At 43.8% G+C, this 23,088-nt stretch overlaps 2 protein-coding genes across 2 annotated transcripts in view; one reads left to right on the top strand and one right to left on the bottom strand.

The window, feature by feature from the left end:
* LOC307022910 (uncharacterized protein) overlaps nt 1–23,088 on the top strand; it is a 153,231-nt gene that overhangs the window by 49,148 nt on the left and 80,995 nt on the right. The gene's annotated exons all lie outside the window — the stretch shown is intronic.
* Nucleotides 2,985–9,831, bottom strand: LOC307022907 (major histocompatibility complex class I-related gene protein-like). Its single transcript, XM_079655833.1, has 6 exons — nt 9,675–9,831; nt 7,133–7,399; nt 6,461–6,739; nt 5,181–5,486; nt 4,840–4,940; nt 2,985–4,639 (listed from the first exon to the last, which is right to left on the bottom strand). The coding sequence occupies exons 1-6, from the start codon at nt 9,727–9,729 to the stop codon at nt 4,577–4,579; spliced, it is 1,071 nt and encodes a 356-aa protein (XP_079511959.1). The 5' UTR covers nt 9,730–9,831; the 3' UTR covers nt 2,985–4,576.

The following is a 23,088-nucleotide window of genomic DNA, read 5'->3' as shown; positions in this document are numbered from 1 at the left end:
AGCAGGAAGGAGCGATGACCGGCCGCAGGCGAGGGCACAGCGGCGGGCGGGCACGAAGTCCTCGGGAGGAAGTAACGGGTCCCCGGGGGGCAGGAGCAGCATCCCCGGGAGGAAGGAGCCGTGGACAGGGGAGAGGCCAGACGGGGGGCCGTCCGATGCTGCCGTCGAGGCGAACCATGAGCCGTGGTAAGAGGAGAGGCCAGGCAGGGTCCCGAAGCGCGCCACCCACGGGCCAACGAAGGCATGAGCGACGTCCGAAACCGCCGAGGCGAAGGAAGAGGCCAGGCAGGGTCCCGAACCGCGCCACCCACGGGCCGATGAAGGCATGGGCAACGTCCGAAACCGCCGTCGAGGTGGTGAAAAGGCGAGAGAGTCCACACGAGGCCGACCAGACATGGCCGAACCTCCTCTCAGGCACCAGAAAAAGCTCAAAAAGGGTCGTACTGCCCACGTTCAAAAGTAGGTGGGCGAAATTGTGAGAGGTTCCACACGAGGCCGACCAGACATGGTCGAACCTCCTCTCAGACACCAGAGTCTTCCAGTGCCGAGAAGATGTCGGAATGGCGGGCGACGTCCTCAGCCATTCCGTGGGGGGCGCACCGAGCCTCAGTCCGCGTGCCGGTGGCAGCCACGGTCGTCTCCAATCATCCCCGGCATTTTGAGAAAAAACCCTGAGTTTTTATGCCGTGTTCGGGTTCGTCCCGGAAACTACACGAGACGTTGTCGGGGTCACCATTGTAGTGCCGAGAGATAGGGAGTCGGAGGCGGTGCAATGAAGGTGCAAAGTTGTCTTTATCAAGAGCTGCAAAAGACATGTTGTCGGGTCGCAGCCCGGGACGACAAGAGAGAAGCCAGGAGGGCACACAATACATATAGTTAGCAACACGTATGTCCGTGCGGAAACAATGCCCCCAGCCTGTAGTTCCTAGATTGAATTATGTAATACAGCGGTCACCACAATATATAGAATAATTATGATGAATGCATTTTTACCACTAAAATACAGCAGCACATCTTTGATTCCTGTCGTTTATAACTGGGATATTACAATCATTATTAACGTTGTCTGTACAAAGTAGCCTGTCCAGGAAATATGCCCAAATCAACAAAAACTGCGAGCCGGCAGGCAAGACGCTCCGCTTCTGAAATGCTTCTGAAACGCGCCAGGTAGGGTATGACGCCGGAGGAGGCCGGACCAAAACCGCGTGCCACAGACGGACCCGGTGGAATCGAGGGGTTAGGCTACAGTCATTGCTTTCTGACGGACTTGACCCTTTTACTCTTCAGGTTGCATAGGGAAAATTAGTAGCAGTCTACTGCCTTTCTTGGGCGGTGTCCGTCAAACGAAAAACGTAGAGCCAATCAGGAACTGAGAATTGAGTCCAACTTCCTTTTCAATCAAACTCACTTCCTTTTCAATCATACTCTCTCGCACTCATAACTAGGGATGGGTATCGTTAGGATTTTATCGATACCGATACCGGTACTGCTTATCGGTATCGGTGTTTGTCGATACTCTTATCGTTATCGATACTTTTCAATAATTTGGTGCTCAAAATTATTGACATGAATACAAGATGTGAAGATTAAACAGTAATTGTATTGTAATTTTCTTGCAGAAATAACTGTATAACTTATACATTAGCTTCTCAGAAGCAGACACAAATAAATAAATAAACTTAAAGGGGCCTGGCTCGCCCTATCATGCTTTTTGGGGTTTTCCCTCAGACAGAGGATGAAAAGAGGCATTTTTTAACATTTGTAAATCATTTCCATTTTCATCCAGACATTTCAAACAGACAACCTAGCTCGACAAGAGATCCTTAAAACATTGTCCTACAGTGACATCATGCAAAACTGTGATATGAAGAAATTGGTCAAAAGGCTAAGATGGCAAAAAGATAAAGGCGAGTACGTATATTATTCTGGATTATACTTTTAAATCCTCACAAAATAAATGATGTGCTGAACTGAAACACGTCAACATGTGTCTGAAGGTTTAAACATAGAACAACGTATTTGAGCTTAAATATGTAAATTCCTAGTAAACGGCCAACAATTGCTGAACCATACATTGAAACGTTGACCTTTAACATTTAAATGCAGTTTTCCAATTCACAATGACATCTGTAAGTTTAACTGGTTTATAAAGCATTCAATGAAAGGCCAAATTATTATAGGTGTAGGAGCTCACATTAATACACTGTCAGGGTTAATAAACTAAAAAAAGACAAGGCAATGTGCCTGCAAGACTTCACTCAGGTAAACAAAACATATTACCCGTGCGCAGCAGCTAACCTGCCTGCGAGCCTTCGCTCAGGTCACATTTACAAACGGCGCGGCTGAAGCCCGCTAGCACTATTAGCACTAGCAGTGTCGCTAGCACCGTTTTAGATTCAATGAGTTTCTCGTTTGCAAATGCTTCATTAAGTTGTTACCCCCTTTACAAGAAACTAATTGAGTACATAGATTGCACCTTGCACTATCGCCACAACATTTTTTAAAAGTGCACCCAGACCTTCAATCGCTTCGCCCTGTCCGCCATGCCTGCGGGAGTCTCACAACAATAATAAGAGCGCTGTTGAGAGAGATGAGGAGTGGCATTTACAGTGGCCAATCAGAGGGGTCTCAAACCGGATACATCACACGGGATGAGGGTTCCCAACCAACCAGAATGGTTTAAAGTTAAACTAAGGAAGTAGACGTAACACATATACCGATAGCAGCACCGTTTGTCCAGCGGCTTAACGGTATACCGATACCGTCCAATCAGATACCGGTATTGACTTAGTACCGGTTCTCGATACCCATCCCTACTCATAACCATTCCTATGCAAACACCCTATCATTCTGTTTACACATACCTATAGTCATTCACATGAACTATTATTACCTCTTATATAAGCTATTATTCTGCCTTTCATTCACTGCTATTCTGTTTTACATATATTGTTGTGTTCAAAATTCAAGGAAAGACAAACAACTTCTAAGTTTAACTATTTATTATAAGAGAGCAAAATATATATATATATATATATATATTCACTTAGCCAAGGGCTCTGTCACGTCATAGAAATCACAGGCAGCAAAGCTGTAATCTGTAACCACTATTTCCGGAAAAGAACCCCGAACCTCATGCGTGCATACATACATTTTTATTACACAGGGCGTTGCCCGTACATTTATGATTGGTCAAGACTAGCTGAAGAGACACCATGGTTTAGACTTGGTTCTCTTTGGTAGGTGCACAGACTTTGAAAAAGGTCTCTTGGCAACACGATCCTCCAATCAGCATTCGGCCGGCCTGTGGAAGTCCCTCCCTACTCTGGCACCATCATACGTAATTTGTTTTCGCTAACGTTTCTACAGAAAAAGTGGAATCTTCATAAGGCTGCTTCCTAGCTGTGTGTGGGAGCGGAGCTCATCCGAAGCTCAAGGCCGGAGTGATGTCCTGTTTATGAATAACTCTTTCTATTCTTCCAGCGCCTGCACCTGACCTTGCTACATTAGTATTGCAAGCTGAAAACGTTCTTCTGACTATTCCCCTCGTTGGTATCCAACCCATCAGAACCTGGGATTAGTGATTGTGTCTATTTAGTTTATAGTCATAGCAATCTCATGAGCACAATAAGCATATACTGTAATAATAAGAATCCCTCTTGTAATGTTATATAAAAATAGACTTCACAATATGATGTTATTAACATGAAATACTATTCCCTCTTATATAGGTTATTATTCTGTCTTACATTGTTTACAGATTACACACATACCACTATCCTCTTTCACATACACTATTATAATGTTCTGATTGTAGTTGTTTGTGAAAGACGATAGTGGTGTGTGTACGAGAGTATGATGGTGCGTTTAAGAGATTTTGTTTTTGTGTGTGAGAGAGAATAGTTATTTATGTATGATAGTAAATGAATGACAGTATGTTAAAGACGGTATGATACTGTGTTGGAAACAGTCTGGTGGTGTACATGTGAGATTCTGATATTGTTTGTAAGACCAAGTATGAGTTGTGAGCTAGACGGCCTCTCATATTTAAATCTGTTACTTAATATTGATTATTTTACCAGAAACCACATAGAGGTTCAGCTTCTCTTAGAATTAAATTGAAATACATAAGAGGGAAAGCCACCTTTTGATGTGAAACCCAAATGATCCAAATAACATGATTCCTCTGTTCTCCAATCAATGAGCTATTGCTTGATTTCCAAACCCTAATCTGATCAGTTATTGATCAGTTATTGATCAGTTATCGATCAGATGATGAATAATAAACAGTTTACGGGGAGAATGTGGTGGCAGTGCCCCCTGATGCAGAAACCTAAAGACACAGAACATGTTTACCTGATTCAGACCTGAACTATGCCTGAGTCAGTTCTTTGATCTGCTTCTGATGTACAGGTGAATGTTTCTAATTGGTGTTTCTGGTGTTGTGTTTCTGAAAGCATGGTGCCTTTCTGAGGTCACTCTGCAGAAGGGTTTGAACTATAATGCTGCAGCTGGAGAGGTTTGAGAGCAGATAAAGAGCTCTGTAACAACAGGTGGAGAGTTGATGTGAAGCACCTCACTGTGATGGCTGGTTCAGTTTCTCAGTGAGCTCAGAGCTGGAAGAAGTTGTTTCTATTGGCTGAAAGAAAAAGCAGAGAAAGTGTTTCAATCCACCGCCCCGTACACAACAAGGAACTAACACTGATTATCCCTGTAGAGAACACACCAAGTGCTTTCATATCAACATCACACTGAGCTCTGAGTCTGATCTGCTACCTCAAAGCCTGACATTAAAAACCCTGAGAACTCATGAGACAAGGTTTCTGATTGGTCGCTCACCGTTCCTCTTCCTGTACACCAGGAATCCAATCCCAGCGATGATGAGGAGAGCGAGAGCAGCCACTGCAGCACCGATGATAAAGAGGAGGGGAGGGGATTCCCTGAAGAGCAGAAACAACAGGAAGTCTCAATCTGAACGGAGGAAGGAAGCTTCTTCAGGATGGGCATCAGGTCTGAGGCTCCTGAAGGGCCCCTTCCTCCTCGTGGTGTCATGCTGGGTTTGTCTTGAACCCTTCTTAGTGTCTCTCCCCTGAGACCCATGTTTCAGGAGAGAGACTATGACATGTTGTCAGGGTCTGTTGACTGTTAGTAACCGTTGAGCCGTAGTGATGCAGTCTTACCTCTGTTGGTCCTGATCACAGCTGAGTCCAGTACGATGACGTGGTCCTCCCTCGCCCCAGAGAGCTGGAACACACATCGGTACTTGCCCCAGTGTTCAGCGGGGAATGAGGAGACGTCCAGGTCCACGTTCATCTGGAAGGATCCGTCGTGGTTGGGCAGGATCTCTCCGTGGTCCACGTTGTTGCCGTAAAGCTCCACTCCGTCTCTGGTCCAGAACATGATGGCTCTGTCCGGGTAGAAACCTGTAGCGTGGCAGCTGACTGGAGAGGAGGGGGACTTCTGGAGCAGAGACACTGAGGGGATCTCTGCACAAACACACTTCAGAGGTTATTGACTCACAGTGATATCACTACAGGGACTTATGATGTACTGTGAGCATCACTGAAGGAGAACACAGAGTCAGTGCTTCAGTCAAATTGGTTCAATAAAGACTTTCTTCAGTTTTATATCATTTCATATCAAATACTGTTTAGTGTTGTTCAGATTAAAGAAGCACCTTGAATATCTCCTCTTAGACTTTTAAGATTTGTTTCTATTTCTTGACATTTAAATGTGTAAAGAATTCATTTATTTATCTGAAAACTAGTCATTACTTAATCTATACTGAGAAGAATATGAAGTTTGATCCCAAAAGAAGTAGAAGAGCAACAGATGAGATGATCTCCACTGCACTGTAGAGCTATAGCACCATTCACTGAATAGTTGATCAAAAGAAAGTTGATTCCAACTCGTCTGATTATAAAATAACACTTTAAGTTCTTTATTCAAGAAATATATCAACTTTTTATAGTTCCAGTTTTTTTTTTAAATAAGAGTATTTTGGTCTTAAATCCTTTGCAGACAGAAAGTCTGCGTACGATGAAACACGGACAGCTACACACCAACACATTCAGATTTACTACACGATGCACACACTACGCCTGGTTCATCAGGTCAAGATGAAACGGTGTCTTCTGTCTCCATGTCCCAAAATAACACCTTGGTTTGGAGAGGAGTTTCATGTTTTACTAATCTTAAAAAAGACAGAACAACTGGTAAAATACAAATATACAGAGTGAGACAGAGAGTGAGACACAGAGTGAGACACAGAGTGAGACAGTGAGACACAGAGTGAGACAGAGAGACACAGAGTGAGACAGTGAGACACAGAGTGAGACAGTGAGACACAGAGAGAGACACAGAGTGAGACACACAGTGAGACATGTGTTGTCATGTCAGAAACCCAGGAGACATGAACATGGAGGTGTTTATGAAACTCCATCAGGTCATGTGACTCTACCTGTTCTCATCAGAGAGCTCCTCCCATTGTTCACATACTTCTTCAGATACTCAGGACAGATCTTGGTGAAGTAGTTCTTCAGCTGGGCCATCTGAGCTTTGTCATTCTCCCACTTCTGTTTGGTGAGGACAGCCTCTCGTATTGGAGCGATCCAAGTCTCTGTCTCCAGGTCCAGTACTATGAAGTCTTCTCCATCAAAACCATGGTGTTCATAACCTTTGACCTCATCAGTCTCATCATCCCACTCACAGCCTACCATCCTCTGGTTAATATGGACACCTGAGAGAGAGAGAGAGAGAGAGAGAGAGAGAGAGAGATTTCTCCAGTTTCCTCATTCAGTCTTTTTGATTAGAAATAAATCCCTTTTTCTAACAACATCATTATGAAACAGAACTTCAGCACAGACTGTTTCCTGAACGTGTCGTTAGCCGAGTTTCTTCTTTTCATGACTTTATTTAATTAACTTTAGTCACTACAAGTAGAGTTAGTCTCATGTAGAGAAAAAAGTGACCTCTGGTGGTTATGATGGACAGAGACACCGTCAGTGCAGTAAAGCAGCTTCTGTGTGTGTGTGTGTGTGTGTGTGTGTGTGTGTGTGTGTGTGTGTGTGTGTGTGTACAGGATGTAGATATAAACAACATATTATCAGTAGAAGGTGAAACATGAACTAACCTCCATTTTGGTTGAAGCGCTGCTTTGCAGTTTCAATGTTGACTTTGAAGACCTGCTCGGCAGCCAGAGCGATCTGAGTGTTCCTCTCCCAGTACTGAGGATCCTCGTCTGTGATGCTGCTCATCCAGTCCTGTTTGGGTTCGTATCTCTTGGTGTTGCTGTCGTAGTGAGTTATCTGAACGTCATCAACCAACCCAACACTAACAAACTCTGGGAAGTTTGGGACTCCAGAGGACGCAGTGTCGAAATACTTCAGAGAGTGAGTCCCTGAGAGAGAATAATAAAGTAGAGTGAGTCCCTGAGAGAATAATAAAGTAGAGTGAGTCCCTGAGAGAGAATAATAAAGTAGAGTGAGTCCCTGAGAGAGAATAATAAAGTAGAGTGAGTCCCTGAGAGAATAGTAAAGTAGAGTGAGTCCCTGAGAGAATAATAAAGTAGAGTGAGTCCCTGAGAGAGAATAATAAAGTAGAGTGAGTCCCTGAGAGAGAATAATAAAGTAATAACTTCAGTCGTTAAAATCTCCAAACAATGTTTATTCCCCACATACAGAAAAAGAACTACAGTCGTTACCAGATCTGTAAAGTAACTAAAGGTATTAAATACATGTAGTGAAGTAAACTAACTAAGCCCTGCGTGCATGTTTCAGGCTTATCAATGAACAACAGGAGGGGTCACAGACATAAGAGCAGCTGTTAAATAAAGCTCTTCTGACCTTAGCTGGCATGTGGGTATATATTAATGCTGCCCATTATGGGCACAAGCTATTATCACCCATTTATTAATGATATGTTTTAAATGTGAGTGTTTCCTATCCCCTAAACCTCCAGGGATGTTCACAGTTTAATACTGGCAACTTCTTATTATGCGAAATACGAAAAAGTCTTTTAAAACTACAACTCCCAGTAGAGACGTGCCATAGATAGAGAACATGTTGCGAAACACAATAGCCAGCATGTGTAGTTCTGGGGACGGGGTGGGGGAGGGGGGGACGCGGTGGACCCGTTCAAATCCAGTTTTGGACAGTCTGCCGTGGTTCCATCCCATTTCAATTGCTGTTCGACGCTCGGCGTAACCCTCGGAGCACACTCTCCAATCACAGAGCTTGAGGACTATCACAGGTTTCTCCAGCGAAGCGAAGAGAATACTTACTTCCGAGTGTAATATTCTCTAAAGCAAATTAGCTCCTCCGACCCTCGGTCCTGACGGACTCCAACTTGTGTTTATTAATCAAACAAATAAATAAATAAACACAAGGATAATTATGTGTTATTGTTGAGTAAATGGAGAATTGCACAGGGGAAAATAACGTATGCCACAATTTTAGATGCGGATTTTGTTAAACTAATACGTTTGCGCTGTGGACCAACACTATAAATTGACGGGGAAGGGGGTAGCAATAAAGATAACACCATTAAAAAGTTAAACAACATAACATAAATAATATCGATAGCAGCGTCCCTAGCAACCATCTTGGTAAGAATGACAACGTTGTATGGACACAATTTCCTGAAGTAATCTTCGTAATAACTAGCAAACTAAAGATCATGTACATCCACTGCACACATAATCTGAAATAACAACTCATATTTCTCGCATCAAATGACATCAAAACGCATTTTAATGGCCAAACTAACTTTAAAATAGGCATTTTCCACAGAGAATAAAACGAAGTTCGGCCATGTTTTTTTTTTCTTTTTTCTGTAGGGAGAAATTTGAAGATCACGTGACATAGATGCCAGCCATTGGAATGAATGGAATGCAGTTGGAGGTCAACCAATCACAGAGCTTGAGAACTAATAACGGGGCTTGTCAAACAGAGCACATGGTGTAGTCCTAAACGATAGCTGGGGATTCTGGGTAGTGTAGTGTCTTCTGCCATCCTTTACTCCGAAAAAATATTTGTTTCTCCGAATCAAAGGGGAAAAATACAAAAGCATTGCACACAATTTAAACCAATCAATGTTGTGTAATTAACAAGGATAATCTGGTGTTTTTTAGTCGATGAGTAATGCAGATATTACTGTAAAATCAATCGACAGTAAGGGGAATACTTACTTCTGGGTGTACAATTCTCCGTTATCCAATGGGAATGGACGCTCACATTGCCTTTAAGGGCAGCCGACACAAACAAATGCCGTGCTTCCATGAGCGTCAAATCCCGCCGCAGATGGGAATACATTGCAATCAGTTGAAAGCTATTTGCGTTCCTTTATGAAGCTGAAGGAGCCTAGGAGCGTCACAACTGCACGCCACGGGACCCTGACCAAGCGTCGCTCCTGGACGATTATTGAGTGAGAGTGTGTTGCACATTTTCACTAGTATTTTCGGTTATGGGAAAGTTCCAAACATTAACCAAAACAAATAATTTTGCTGTAAAATATTTGTAAACAACAATCCGTTTCATAAACTAGACAAATTAAAGTAATGAAAAAACATGGTTGTGCTTTGTGGTACCTCAACTCAACTTTTAGGGCCTTAGTTCCTCTACTGTAAACACATGACGCACTTCTTATTTTCCAACGTAAAGAACAAAAAGACTCACGTGCAGATATGCAGTGTGGTCCTACTATTCCCAGGAGAAGCAGAAACAGCAACATCTTGATCTCACGAGGCTTTCTGTGTGAAATGTTCTTTATCCACAGAAACACAGCTGTCCTTTCTGCAGAGCGGGATGTCAATGAGAGAGAAACACAGAAGAGAGGTAACACCAGCTCCTCTGAGCCAATGAGAATTCAGTCTGAGCGTCGCGTCACTTGTTGCTGGTAAATCGGGCTCACTCAGGTTGTGTATCGAAAGTGAAGGCAAGGCAAGTTTATTTATAGAGCACATTTCAACACAAGGCAATTCTAAGTGCTTTACAAAAATGAAAATGCACATTAGTTAAGTTTAATTTGTCTTTTCTAGGACTTTCTAGGAGTGAAAGCTGATCTTGTGCTGCCTGAGTGAGAAGATGCAGACATGCTTTATTCTGCTGTCTCTGTCCTCGTGCTGCTCACACACACTGTAGGATCACACACTGGGTTCTTTATCTGATTCCACTGAACAGTATTTATCTCATCCTACTCTAGAACACAGTTCACTTTAATCTACATCTGACTTGCACCATAGCGTCCCGTGCTCCATTCTCTTGCACTATTTGGTTTCTTTAAGGTGCGGAAATATGATAAATATTATTATTAATCTTCTGGGATGTAACAGTGAGCTACAGATCAGACACTCTGCAGTCTGGGGGGGGACAGTAGGGTCTCACTGCTTTGTGTGCCTTTGACTTGAGAGTGAGTGATGTGAGAGTGTGTTATTTGACACAGACCTGTGAGCTATAGAAGCATCAGCTTCTTGGAGGAGAGGTCCTCTACCAAGTCCATATCCATTGAATGATGTTCTCTATGTGTACGTATGTGAAGGTGTTGTGGTTCAGTGCAGCTCTCTGCACACATCAGGCCTTCTATCAGGACAAACTACATCATACAACACAAGAGTTTCCAGATCTGACCTCAGCGTTTGAAATGAAAGCAATAATGAATGAAAGCAAAGCAGAGAGAGAGTCAGAGAGCGTCAGGACATCGACCTGTGAATGCTGAGCAGTGCTTCTACCAGAGAAACGTAACACCTGTTGATGTTTGAACACCTGACGCTGTGTTTCACTTTGTTTCAGCTGTTTCTACTTCAACCCTCAACAGGAGTGAGAGCTGTACTCTCTCTCTCCCTGAAAACAGCAGCTAATGATTGACAGGTTTCTCTGAGCCCTATGTTACTGTGTGTCTCTTCCCCTACCTGTCTGTCCGGTGAGCCTCTCTCAGGTGATCTCAATCTTTGCTTTTGAGTCATTAAAATATACCTTTTGGTTTTGCAAATCAGTTTCCTCTTTGTTATTTAATCTTTTGTTTCCTCCCTTTACCCCCAGACTATCAGGGAGCACCCTCCCATCTTTACACTCACAGACAAAAACGAATATGTTGTGTTATAGAAAAGTAAAAGCTACTTTCATCTTTTGAATGTGGTTCCTAGTTTTCTCAGAGCTCTGAAGATGTATTATAATACTTGTCTTTCTTCGACTTACTCCTTATTACCTTTTGTTTCAAAAATGTTTAAATGCTTTTGTTTCCAAATTAAAGAAATAATCTTCAAGATCAATACATGTAATTGTGGAGGATTGGGATCATCTGGTAGACATGTTGTAGTTTACAGATGACAAACAGTTGATTGCGTAAGTAATGGAGATGAAGCTGCGACACAAAGAAAGGTCACAGCAGTAACGCTCTGAAGCTCCAACACAGAATGAGGCAGTGCGGAAGAACATCAGGTGGAGAGGAAGGAGAAGACTTTCTACTCCACTTCAATCATCTGACACTTTAAGGTACTTTAAAGATTCAGATCACAGAATATAAATCAACAAATAATTGATTTTGTGTTTGAGTTTAGATACAATTATATTGATCCATCTGTCGGTCTGTTATCATGCAGGGGCGGTTCTAGGGGGGGCAGGGGGGGCCAGTGCCCCCATAACACTGACCTCTGACCCCCGTGGCCCCCCTAAAAAACGAAAAGGGAAAAAAGTGAAAAAAATGAAAAATATATGATTTATTTCACGATTTATTGAATGACGGAATAGGCGGAACTAACGTTATTCGTCATTCTAGTCGGACCCATTAGAGCGGTGCACTAAGGACCCATTAGAGCGGTGCACTCACTTTCACTGTCAAAACAAACACTTTTCATCTCGGATCATCAGAGGCTGCTGCATCCAAGAAAGACTGATTGAAACCTACGTTTCGAGAGACTACCACGATAATTGAAGGTGAGTTAAACTATTGTATCTGTGTAATTGTAGATGTAAAGTAGAGATGTAACTGTTCATTGCCTTTATTTTTATATAAATATGATATGGTGTTAGTGCAAAAATTGTACTATAACTTAAGCTGAAGCTAACAGTAATAACTATAAGATCTGAAATAAATAAGTGTACTGAAACAAATACCAATCACTGTATTGCATTGTTTTCTTATGCGCAATTACTTCATACCGTCTAGTTCTCTTTTTCGTCCTGCATTTATTTTGCCCCCGTCAGAAAATAACTGGCCCCCCAGTGGTCCCCCCAGTCAAATTGGTCTAGAACCGCCACTGTTATCACGTCTTTCTGGTGATTAGTGAGCGATGTGTTCTGGGTTCAATAAACAGGGAGGAGGCAGAGCTGGGGAGGGCGACACCTAGTGGTGAGAAGAGCTTCAATTATTAGTTATTATTAGATGGATAAGTAAAAGCCTCTCTGAAGAACCAGCACCTTACCGTGGTAGAGAGGTTTGTGTGCCCTGATGAACCTGGGGGCTGTGTTGTCGGGAACCTTGTGTTCCTGGTAGGGTCTCCCATGGCAAATTGGTCTCAGGCAAGGGGCCAGACTAAGATTGGTTCACTAGACCTCATGAAAGACGACACACGAAGTGAGGATACCCGGCCCGGAGGAAGCCCGGGGTCCCCTTCTGGAGCCAGGCCCAGAAGGAGGACTCGTCGGCGAGCGCCTGGTGGCCGGGCTTGCCACGGAGCCCGGCCGGGCACAGCCCGAAAAGGCAACGTGGGCAATACCTCCGCTTCTCCGTCCCGCGGGCCCACCACCTACGGGAAACAGCGATGGGGTCGGGTGCGCTGCCAGAAAGGTGGCAGTGAAGGCAGAGGGTCTCGACGGACCAGACCCGGGCGACAGAAGCTGGCTTTGGGGATGTGGAATATCACCTCTCTTGGGGGGAAGGAGTCGGAGCTTGTGCGGAAGGTGGAGCGTTACCAGTTGGATCTGGTTGGGCTCACCTCTACGCACAGCGTCGGCTCTGAAACCTTACTTCTGGATAGGGGTTGGACTCTATTCTTCTCCGGAGTTGCTCAAGGTGTGAGGCGCCGGGCGGGTGTGGGGATACTCACAAGTCCCCGGTTGGGTGCTTCGTTGTTGGAGTTTACCCCAGTGGACGAGAGGCTCGCCTCCCTACGCCTGCGGGTTATGGGGGGGAAAACTCTGACTGTTGTGTGTGCTTATAAACCCAACAGCAGTTCAGAGTATACGGCCTTCTTGGAGACCCTGGAAAGAGTCCTGTATGGGGCTCCTGAAGGGGACTCTTTAATCTTGCTGGGAGACTTCAACGCACATGTGGGCAATGATGGAGACACTTGGAGGGGAGTGATTGGGAGGAACGGCCCCCCTGATCTGAACCGGAGTTGTGGTTTGTTACTGGACTTCTGTGCTAGTCATGGATTGGCCATAACAAACACCATGTTTGAACATAAGGATGCTCATAAGTGTACGTGGTACCAGAGCACCCTAGGCACACGGCATCCATTGCACGTCTGTCCGTCCTGGGAGAGGGATCCCTCCTCTGATGCTCTCCCTGAGGTTTCTCCCATTTTTCCCTTTAAACTGTGGGTTTTCTCTGGAAGTTTTTCCTTGTACGATGTGAGGGTCTAAGGACAGAGGGTGTCGTATTGTCATACTGATATTCTGTACAAACTGTGAAGTCCACTGAGACAAATGTAACATTTGTGATATTGGGCTATATAAATAAACATTGATTGAGTGATTGATAGGCAGAAGGTCCATGATCGATTTCGTTATCGTATCATCGGACCTGAGGCCGTATGTTTTGGACATTTGGGTAAAGAGAGGGGCGGAGTTGTCAACTGATCACCATCTGGTGGTGAGTTGGGTCGAGTGGCGGGGAAGCCTCTGGATAGACCTGGTAAGCCCAAACGTGTAGTTCGGGTGAACTGGGAATGTCTGGAGCAGGCTCCAGTTCAGGAGGCCTTCAACTCACACCTCCGGCGGAGCTTTTCGGGCATCCCTGTGGAGGTTGGGGACATTGAACCAGAGTCGTCGGTGTTCAAAGCCTCTATTGCCGAAGCCGCGGCGGGGAGCTGTGGTCTCAAGGTCCTAGGTGCCTCAAGGGGCGGTAACCCTCGAACCTCCTGGTGGACACTGGTGGTCAGGGAAGCCGTCCGACTGAAGAAGGAAGCCTTCAGGGATTTATTATCCCGGGGGACTCCCGAGGCAGTTGCAAGATACCGACAGGCCCGAAGGGCAGCAGCCTCAGCCGTGGCCGAGGCAAAGCAGCGGGTGTGGGAGAAGTTCGGAGAAGACATGGAAAAGGACTTTCGGCCGGCACCAAAGTTGTTCTGGAAAACTGTCCGACACCTCAGGAGGGGGAAGCAGGGAACCATCCAAGCTGTGTACAGTAAGGATGGGACGTTGTTGACCTCAACTGATGGAGTGTTAGGGCGTTGGAAGGAGCACTTTGAGGAACTCCTGAACCCGACAACTCCGCCCTCTATGTTAGAGGCAGAGCTGGAGTATGACGGGGGATCGACACCAATCTCCCGGGGGGAGGTCACTGAGGTCGTCAAACAACTCCACAGTGGCAAAGCCCCGGGGGTGGATGAGATCTGCCCAGAAATGCTGAAGGCTCTGGGTGTTGAGGGACTGTCATGGTTGACACGTCTCATCAACGTTACGTGGAAGTCGGAAACAGTACCGAAGGAGTGGCAGACCGGGGTGGTGGTTCCCCTTTTTAAAAAGGGGGATCAGAGGGTGTGTGCCAATTACAGAGGCATCACACTACTCAGCCTCCCCGGGAAAGTTTACTCTAAGGTACTCGAAAGGAGGGTCAGGCCGATTGTCGAACCTCAGATTGAGGAGGAACAATGCGGATTCCGTCCTGGTCGTGGAACGACGGATCAGCTTTTTACTCTCGCAAGGATCCTGGAGGGGGCCTGGGAGTATGTTCATCCAGTCTACATGTGTTTTGTAGACTTGGAGAAGGCGTATGACCGGGTTCCCAGGGAGTCACTGTGGGAGGTGCTGCGAGAGTATGGGGTGAGGGGGTCTCTACTCAGGGCCATCCAATCTCTCTACTCCCAAAGCGAGAGCTGTGTCCGGGTCCTCGGCAGTAAGTCGGACCCATTTCAGGTGAGGGTTGGCCTCCGCCAGGGCTGTGCTTTGTCACCAATCCTGTTTGTAATATACATGGATGGGATTTCGAGGCGTAGTCGTGAGGGGGGGGGGGGGGGGGGGGTCTGCAGTTTGGTGGACTAAGGATTGCACCACTGCTTTTTGCAGAGGATGTGGTTCTGATGGCTTTATCGGTCTGCGACCTTCAGCACTCACTGGATCGGTTCGCAACCGAGTGTGAAGCGGCTGGGATGAGGATCAGCACCTCCAAATCTGAGGCCATGGTTCTCAGCAGGAAACCGATGGACTGTCCACTCCAAGTATGGAACGAGTCCTTACCCCAAGTGAAGGAGTTCAAGTATCTCGGGGCAGAGACGCGGGAAGGTATTTTGAGTGGGGGTTCTGAGGCGCTGGACTCCAGTGAACACGGGCGCTATAGAGCGCGCACAAAAGCACGAGCACCAGGGGCGCTACAGTGGAATGTTCTACTGCAACACTCCCCACACGCAAACACACAGTACACCCGCGACTGTTACAATGAAGGCTTAATAATCAGCTCACGGCATATAGGCAGGGGTATTGTATTTCATAACTGTTTTTCCTTTATTCTCTTATTTTTTTTTTAGAACTATAATGATCATATGAAGGTGTGCCGCGGAAATAATCTTTTTAATAATTTGTGACCAAACCGTTTGAGACCCACTGAGATAACTTAGACTAAAGTTAACTATCTAAACACTCAGAGAGTCCTTTAGCTCACCTGAGCCTCTCAGTCTGAGAGGAGAGGACTCTACTCCAGCTTGTTGTGGAACAAACAGCTCCGTATGTCCGTTAGTGCAGCTAGCTAACCAGATGCTAACAACACGGTCCCTGCTGGCACCGGTCTCGGTCTCTCTGTCTCTCTCTCTCTCTCTCTCTCTCTCTTCTCTCTCTCTCTCTCTCTCTTCTCTCTCTCTCTCTCTCACTAAATGCGCTATTTCCACACACACAGAGAGCCAAGCTTGAATGACACAAGCACACTTTTATTTCCATGCAACTCTCTGATTGGTCTGGTGACTTGCCTCTGTTGCATTCACTGAACACAGGAAATTACAGTCCTGCCGTCCTCTCTAGTGTCATGATGAGGTTCACGTAAAGCATGGTTAATGTATTATATTATTGCACCGCCTGCCTGCCGCTAGGGGGTGCTGCAGCGCCCTCAGCACCCCCCTTCCCGCGCCCATGTCTCGGGGTCTTGTTCTCGAGTGAGGGAACAATGGAGCGTGAGATGGGTCGGAGAATCGGAGCAGCGGGAGCGGTACTGCAGTCTCTTTACCGCACCGTTGTGACGAAAAGGGAGCTGAGCCAGAAGGCAAAGCTCTCTGTCTACCGGGCCATTTCCCTTCCTACCCTCACCTATGGTCATGAAGGATGGGTCATGACCGAAAGAACGAGATCGCGGGTACAAGCGGCCGAGATGGGTTTTCTCCGCAGGGTGGCTGGTGTCTCCCTTAGGGATAAGTTGAGAAATTCAGTCATCCGGGAGGGACTCGGAGTTGAACCGCTCCTCCTTCGCGTCGAAAGGAGCCAGTTGAGGTGGTTCGGGCACCTAGTTAGGATGCCACCTGGGCGCCTCCCTAGGGAGGTGTTCCACGCACGTCCAGCTGGGAAGAGACCGAGGGGTAGACCTAGAACCAGGTGGAGGGATTATATCTCTTCGCTGGCCTGGGAGCGCCTTGGGATCCCCCAGTCAGAGCTGGTTGATGAGGCCAGGGAAAAGAAAGTTTGGGGCTCTCTGCTGGAACTGCTACCTCCGCGACCCGACCACGGATAAGCGGGAGAAGATGGATGGATGGATGGATGGATAAGTAAAAGGTTGAGGTACTTCTACTTTACTTGAGTATTTCAATGTTATGCTACTGTGTACTTTTACTCCACTACGGTTCAGAGGTACATCATTTTGACCTGAGTTTAAGGTTCTTGGCTTTATACAAACAAAGTAAAAACTAAATAAAGTTTAAATAGGATGGAGAATTTTCTAAGGCTCATGGGAAATGTAGTGCCATTTGACATACCATAGTTAAAAAATGTGATCTTTTGCAAGCAATTTGAACTTATTTCTACGAGCGACAAATTGCTAAGCTCATCGGAAATGTAGTGCCATTAACCTTACAGTAGTGAGAACATTTATTATATTATTATTTTATATTTCAGGGCTATGAGAACAGATGAAATCTTTGGACCTGAGATTAGGGTTGTTCGCTATATGCATACAAAGTACACAACAAATAAAATAAAGTGTTCATATGAGGGAGGATTCGCTCAGGCTCAAATTTAAGTTAATTTAATTTCAAACCTTTATTTATGCAGGTGAATCCCATTGAGATCATTGATCTCTTTTTCAAGGGTGACCTGCTGCAAGTAGGTTTCACATGAATACATATAAACATAACAGAAAAACAAAAAGGACATCACACAGCATATTTAAAGCGACTACAGTTTACATAGCTAGTAACATTTACAGGTTCCAACAGTATCCGATTGGATAGCATCTATCCTTGCTTTAAAAACATTTAGTGGAACCAAATGGCTCAGCTTCCATTCCTTTTGCAGACTGTTCCAAGACAGAGGAGCTGCAGATCTAAAAGCTATCTTCCCTAAGACAGTCCTAGCAGTTGGCACATTTAATAAAACCACAGCATGCGATCTCAGGCAGTAGCCACTTCGCCGTGAGATCAGGGAGCAGATGTAGGATGGAAGTTTCCCTAACATGGCTTTGTATATAAACATGTACCAGTGACTGAGCCTCCGTACAGTTAGTGAAGGCAAACCAGCCCTTGCATACAGAGTATAGTGATGGGCATGGGGCGGTTCTAGGGGGGGCCAGTGCCCCCCTAACACTGACTTTGGACCCCCCCTGTGGCCCCCCTAAAAATAAAAAATAAATAAAAAAAAGGTTTATGATTAAACAATTTCTTGGCTGACGGAATAGGCGGAAGTAACAATATTTGTCATTCTAGTCGGACCCATTAGAGCAGGGCTCTCCAACACGTCGATCACGAGCTACCGGTATCTCGCAAGTCCTCAATAGCCCCCACTTTACAAATATTTTTTTTTATTTTTTTTTAACGCAATCCGTCATCGCCACGGAGGAGCACACAGCCTCTGTGAGCGAGACAGACAGAAAGAGAGGGCACACCTTTATCTATTTAATGTGTTGTAAAAAATAAATAAATCATTCCAATGTGTACCATAGGACAGTCAAAACAAAAAAAACTGTTTGAAAGGGGAGTGATTAGTAAAATATGCATAAATAAAAAGAAAGAATGCTAACTAGGTAACATAAGATAAGAATAAACAAGTTTAAATGATTTGTTATTGGTTGTGATCATATTCTAAAGATTTTTGGATTATTGAAAAGTATACAGCTCCCTTTCATGAGTGTTGAGAGCTGTATCCATAAATTCATTTTGTGCTCAAAGTGCTCCAGATTGATGCATTTAACTTCAACATTTAAAAAAAATCTTCCCGGGGCTGCATGCCCCCGGACCGCCCTAGAGAAGGTTAGGTCCACCCCCAAATAAAGCAGATTCAAATAATTAAATTGCATACATTTTCTTTTAGTAAACACTGAAAACGGGTCCCACAAACCCAAACAGCACACAAAGGTAAGCGTATAATAATGTGTAATGAAACAAATACCAATAACTGTATTGCATTGTTTTCTTAGGTGTATGCGCAATTACTCCATACTGTCTTTGTCTTTTTCGTCCTGCATTTAATGTGCCCCTCTCAGAAAATAACTGGCCCCAGCCTGGCCCCCCCAGTCAAATTGGTCTAGAACCGCCACTGGTGATGGGTTAATGCTTTACATTTTGTCACAAATCTCAGTGCACTAGGCGGCATCTAACTTGGGCAGGTAATGGGCAGGTGCATTCATATAGATCAGATCACCATAGTCCAGTACAGTTAAAAAGGTCACAGAGACTTTTCCTGGCCTCAAAAGAGAAACAGGACTTGTTCCTGTAGAAGAAAACCTAGCTGCACCCTCAGCTTTTTAAGCAGGTTATTGACCTGAAGTTTAAAAGTGAGACAATCAGCCAGATACCAAGGTGTTTGTAACAGGTAACCACTTGAAGTTGTATTCCTTGCGTAGTTACAATATCTAAAACAGGCTCTGGTGTCTTTTTAGCTTTTGAAAAGAGCATTACCTTGGTTTTATCAACATTTAAAAGAAGCTTTAGTTCAGAGAGCTGAGTCTGAATAATGTTAAAAACAGCTTGCAATTAAAAAACAGCCTCCTTAATGGAGGGACCTGCGCAGTACATCACGGTATCGTCCGCATAAAAATGTAAGGTTGCTCCATCGACATTTTCACCTAAACTATTGATGTAGATGGAGAATAAAAGTGGACCTAAAACAGAACCTTGTGGTACACCATTTGTAATGTTTAACCACTCAGAAGACAGCCCATCAAAATGAACACATTGGGACCTTTCAGAGAGGTAGTTCACAAACCACCCCACTGCATGGCTAGATATGCCAGTACTGAGTAGCCTCTGCTTTAAGATGCGATGATCGGAAATAAAATTCCTTGGAGTAATCATAGACAATAAATTAAGTTGGAAACCACATATAAGCTATATCAAAGCCAAAATATCCAAATCAATAGCAATTCTGAATAAAGCCAAATACCTAATTGATCAAGCTTCCTTGTTGATGCTGTACTGCTCCTTCATACTTCCATACATGATGTATTGTGTGGAAGTTTGGGGGAACACATATAAAACAAATACACGTCCTTCATCCTGCAAAAAAGAGCCATACGAGTTATACATAAAACTACGTACAGAGAACCAACAAATAAATTGTTCATCAAACTAAAAACACTAAAACTACAAGACCTGGTTGACGATAAAACTATTCAAATTATAGTCGCAAATCAACAATTGCCTCATAACATCCAGGGACTTTTCACACGGAGAGAAAGCATGCACATGTTGAGAGGAAACTGCATTTTCAAAAAACCACCCGTACGAACAAATGCCAAACTTCATTGCATCTCATCAAAAGGTGTTAGTCTGTGGAATAACTTTAATGATGCACTGAAATATTGTACAAGTCTATCTAAACTGAAAGTCTTATTTAGAAGCCAAATAATTAATAGTTATGAACAGGACCTGTACAAATCCCATTTGTTGTTATTTCTTGTAATTGTAAAAGTAATTTCTTTCTGATTGTTTTGTCAAAAAGCAAACAAATTAACAAGACAAACATGTCGCTGATGACGATGACCTCATATTTTATTTATAAGAAAAATTATATGCTAGAGGGGGTAGGACCAGAAAAGTTTTTTTAAGCTTCTTCTTGCCCCTGTTGAACATGACTATTTCAGAATAATTATTATTGTTTTTTTGTTGTTATTATTATAATTTGTTGTACTTTGTTATAATTATTCATTTGAGTGAGAAAGAAAGGGGGAAAAAAAGAGTATATATGTGTGTATTATTGTTGTATGTTTTTGTTTCTGACATGTTCAATAAAATGACAAAAAAAAAGGAAATCTATGAATTCATGTCCGTGACTCACAGTATCTGCTGCCCACAGCTGTTTTATAGAAGGAAAACCTCCTTCACTTCATGAGATCTCTGCAGCACCAGGAGGCAGCGGGAGGGTTAAGAAGAGGAGCGCGCACCGCCTTTCACGCACCGCCTTCACTGCGTTTACCTTCAGAATCATTAGAAAGGATAAAGAGCGACCGCAGGCTGATGTGTTTTAACCACACACACACACACACACACACACACACACACACACACACACACACACACACACACACACACACACACACACACACACACACACACACACACACACACACACACACACACACACACACACACACACACACACACACACACACACACACACAGGGGCGGACCTAGCACATTTGGTGCCCTAGGCGAGCTTCACCACTGCGCCCCCCCCAAAAAAATATCAAAACATCTTAACAGTTATACAGTAAAGTACTGCAGCTTTATTTATTACAAGCAAGAACAAGAGCTAAGAATAAATGTAAAGTGCACACTAAAGAATTAAAACAAATAAACAACTTAGCTAACAAACAATAATAATATCAATAACAAACAATAAAGAACACACAAGAGCAAATATATTGACTGGATTTCACATTCAATTATTTATCATCAGGAACATCTATTGACACATTGCACTCACCTGAGGAAGCCGGCACAGCTGAGGTGCATGGCGGTTCCTTGTCAACTGATGCAGCAGATGGTCCCAGATATTTTAAAAGTGAATCTAAAATGATATAACAAAATGTGTATTATCAACATTGAATAATTTCCATTTGTTAAATGTAGCTATTATTTAGTTAGTAAGCATTAGGACAGCCTGACAGGTCTGATTCAACTAATCAAGAGCTATGCCTATCTTATTAGAACAGTTGAATCAGGTGTGTTAGTTCTGGGTTGGAACGAAAACATTCAACAGGACTGGAGTTGAGAACCACTGAGCTAGTTAGCTAACGTTAGCGCACATTATGACAGGGTTGAATTTGGCAAATGTTTGACTCGGATAGTCAATGTGCTTTCTGAGGTAAACTTAACGTTAGCTAACGTTACCAACTAACTAACATTCCACCACACTGGCTAGCTCGCTACACCAAAACTAACATTGTTATTATTACTAATATTTCTATTTCATGACACAAAGAAAATAGCCTTATGACAGTTTCGACTGAATGGCAATAACAAACGCTGGCTAGCTAACGTTGGCTTGGCTAACTAGCAAGATTACATGATCCATTCGCTAATGTTGACAATACAATCAAAATTGCATACCTTTCACCTTGGCATGTTTCTCTTCTTCTTCTTTTCTTCTGTTTTTATACTGCGCCCCAGATGGCTTTTGCCTCTTCATAGTTCTCTAACGTTAGTCTTTCTTTCCTCAACGCTCAATTTTATAAACACTTGACCGATACCCATCAATGCACAGCGCTCTAGCATGTTCTGACTGTGAACACCTAAAGCCGAGGCTCTTAGACCGACCGACTGTTTTAGATTTTTGGCTCATTTTCCCTTATGTTAGAATTTTTTTTTTATGTAAGAATAATGGTTGCAGATATAGAGGGGGGGCGCCAAAACTGCGCCAAGCAAAAAAAAAAAAAAAAAAAAAACATTTTTTTTTTTGTTGCAATTTTTGGCGCCCCCCTCTGGGTGGCGCTCTAGGCAACCGCCTATATTGCCTGTAGGAAGCTCCGCCCCTGCACACACACACACACACACACACACACGATTTAAACGCAGACTTTTGTTCCTCCATGTTTCGTTGTTATCGTTTCACTGAGCGGACCTGCAAATCTTTTTCAAACGCTCCCTTTTTTGGTCCGTCTGCAGCGGTAATAGGTTGTGTGCGCTGTGATGATTCGACTGTACCTTTAGTAATTAATATTAAATGTTGTGAGGAAATCTTTCCACCAATAATTCCAATAAGTAATCCAAAATGTATTCACTTCAGGTTTACGAAAGTAACTGTAATCAGATTACTCGTTTTTCAAATGTAAAGCGAGCTGAATACAGTTACTTGATTTTTGTATTCTGACTACGTAACGCCGTTACATGTATTCCGTTACAACCCAACCCGTGTGTGTGGTACAGTGCGATGCAGCGGACAGACGGGTCTCAGTTGGTTTGGTGTCCTTACTTTTAATACTTGTAAATACAACTTTTGGCCCGTAATTTATTTTCCTCATTGTAGCGACCAGAGAGGGGGGGGGGGGGGCTATATCCAGCCTCTGATAGTGTTACGTTATTATGAGAGTGCTCTGTTTGATTCTGAAATTGTATATATTTATATAAATATATACATATATAGATATATATATATATATATATATATATATATATATATATATATATATATATATCTATATGTGTGTGTGTGTGTCCGCATCTGTTATTGTCTCATTATACCGCACTGTGAATGAATCAAAGTAAATATAAGTCATCATGAACACATCTGTCCATCAGAC

Source organism: Notothenia rossii (genome assembly GCF_949606895.1).
Source record: "Notothenia rossii genome assembly, chromosome: 10".
Classification (NCBI taxonomy): Eukaryota; Metazoa; Chordata; class Actinopteri; order Perciformes; family Nototheniidae; genus Notothenia; species Notothenia rossii.
The sequence above is the reverse complement of the archived record's forward strand: the minus strand, read 5'-3'. Positions and strand labels throughout refer to the sequence as shown.